Source organism: Sinocyclocheilus rhinocerous, unplaced genomic scaffold, assembly GCF_001515625.1.
Source record: "Sinocyclocheilus rhinocerous isolate Xijiao unplaced genomic scaffold, SAMN03320098_v1.1 scaffold1458, whole genome shotgun sequence".
Lineage (NCBI taxonomy): Eukaryota > Metazoa > Chordata > Actinopteri > Cypriniformes > Cyprinidae > Sinocyclocheilus > Sinocyclocheilus rhinocerous.
In genome coordinates, this window is record NW_015633180.1 from 714098 (window position 1) to 716633 (window position 2536).

The window sequence follows — 2536 nt, forward strand, 5'->3', positions numbered from 1 at the left end:
CTTTATAATATAATATATGCTAAAAATAAAATCATTATTTTTAAAAGTGATTTCAGACATTAACCATGCTGGAGAATTATCTTAAAGGGAATTATCTTAAACCAAACATTTAACAGTGCCATTAAAATTTTTATTAGATTACAACAAATGTAATGTAAATATAAAAATAGGCATAAATGAGAATGCACTTACATAACCACTGATCTATATAATGACTGGAGCACTCATTGTGTTCTAAACTGCCGTCAGGCGGTGAAGCCACCGGAAGTGTTCGAGCCGCCATCTTACTATTCTCTAGCGGCAGAGAGCATCATTGACTGACAGCTAAAGCCTTGACCTAAAATCACCTGATTTGAAACGTATCAGTCACACAGGATTAGTTTTTAAGATATGTGTGTGTAAATTAATTTTTACTTCAGATGTTATCTGCAATGTTTATGGTCTTTTTGGGCAGGATAAGCAATATATTGAAATCCTTTAGGTGGGTGTGTCTGCTGCGCACTTGCCGACACGCAGGGAACTGAACCAACACAAAATTATGATTATAATAATTATGCAGGAAATATTAAACATGAACATATATCTGGTATTAGTAACTGAAATTGATTCGAATATACAATGAATAATACAATACAAACCTCTGATACTATGTTGTAGGGAAGCACCGAAATGAAAATTCTTGGCTGAAGCCGAAACCGAACAAAATAAAACACTGGGCTAAACACGCAGGAAGACCTCAGCGCTTCTTTTTGTTGACAGCAGCAGATTTATAAATGAGTCTCATTACGAATACGTCGCACGCAGAAATCTCAGTTAGTCCCTCTGTTGTAATATCGAATATTCCTCCTTGGTTGCTTCCTATGCCTCAAGTAGATTTTCATCTACAATATATGATTAAGCTCCAGTCCAGTTGGTGGCGGTAATACACCATAAGTTGGCTTGTCAACCGCCATAAAATCGTACAAGAAGAAGAAGAAGAATACGTCGCACGTATCGCATTGTCACGTGCCTTGTAAAAAAATTAAAAAAATGTGACTGAGCATGATGAGTAACACTTTCAGCGCAGATTTTCCTCGCGCTTTGGATTTTGAACCCTGTTTAAGAAGCACAGGCCATTTCACAATTTCAATCATCATACAATAACCAGCAACAATCACCCCTTCCTCTTCTTATCGAAGACATGTGATGCAGCACTAAACAGTCTCTCGCTGTCGGTGCTTGTAATGATTTTTGCGTCTTTCTCGGACAGTTTTAAATGCTTCCACACTGCTGACATGTTTGTTGCATTGCGCCTCTCACTTTATGCTGGTTGCTATTTGAGCGCGTCATGTCATTGTTCGGTACAGTTTATTCGGTCTTTTCGCTTATTGTTCGGTAACCGAAATTATTCGGCCGAAAATAGCAAAAAAAAAGCTATTTCGGTGTTTCGGTTACCGAACATTCGGTGCATCCCTATTGCTCTATGTTGTACTGAAATTCAAAGCTTACCATGCTTCATCTTGGAAATAAAGCTTCATGTCTTTAAGTCCGTACCGTATGTAGTCGGCGTTATTTCTCTGAATAAGTTATGATGTGTTTATTTTTAATGTCCTGATTGAGCAACATCTATTTCAGACTCTGAAAGATCACGCAAATTCTATGGTGTTTTACTATAGCATTACTGTTTCCATGGGAGTAAAATGTTATGTATATATGTTGAATTAATTATTAATTTAACCAACATTAACTGCTTCAAAATGAATGCTGTTAACGAAATAATTGTTGAATTATAATTGGCGAATTAATGTATAAGTGCAGGGGTGGCGAACGTCGGTCCTGGAGAGCCGCAGCCCTGCAGAGTTTTGCTTCAACCCTAATCAAACACACCTGCACAAGCTAATCAAGGTCTGAAGGGTTACTAGGAAGCTACAGGCAGGTGAGTTTTAATTAGGGTTGGAGCTGAACTCTGCAGGGCTGCGGCTCTCCAGGACTGGAGTTCGCCACCCCTGTATAAGTGTATACAAAGCATAAATCTTTATTCAGATTTCAGAATGAGCACTTTGTCATTTGTAATACATATGTTGAGCATGCCATGTTATCATGTTCATCTGATGTACATTTATGACGTCATGAGCAATTCAGTTCTCTATTATAGATCAGTGTACATAACCAAATTTGACCAATACTGCTAAATTAAAAAGTCACTAATACTGGCCAATATTCAATATATTAAGCATCCCTTGTTTTTACCAAGTCAAGACTATGTCATATTTAAGCAACACATTCCTGGCGCTGTATATTAAATGAGTGTGCACATGTACTGATTTTGAAAGTCTTTTTCATCTTCATGCATAAATAGCTCCAAGAGAGCTCAGAGGAGGGAGGCAGGGCGCTGTTAAAGCTTTTAGTTAAAGGGCAGCCGTCACCTTGGCACAGCCTGTGCCATTGACTGGCGGGTGGGCAGAGAAAAGCTTAAGTGCCCCTGAGGGATGGACACGAGACGGGGATGTAGGATTGGAGAGGAGATCAGTGGCTAGATGCTGGATCAATGGGGACC

General features: G+C 38.8%; 1 protein-coding gene across 1 annotated transcript in view; it reads right to left on the reverse strand.

Annotated features, from left to right (window-relative positions):
• Positions 1–1498, reverse strand: part of LOC107743377 (receptor-type tyrosine-protein phosphatase F-like) — a 137549-nt gene extending 136051 nt beyond the window's left edge. Inside the window, exon 1 of the mRNA XM_016556568.1 lies at positions 1489–1498. Within this exon, the coding sequence (XP_016412054.1) occupies positions 1489–1498 (10 nt within the window). The remainder of the gene's footprint in view (positions 1–1488) is intronic.
• Positions 1499–2536: the final 1038 nt, after the last annotated feature.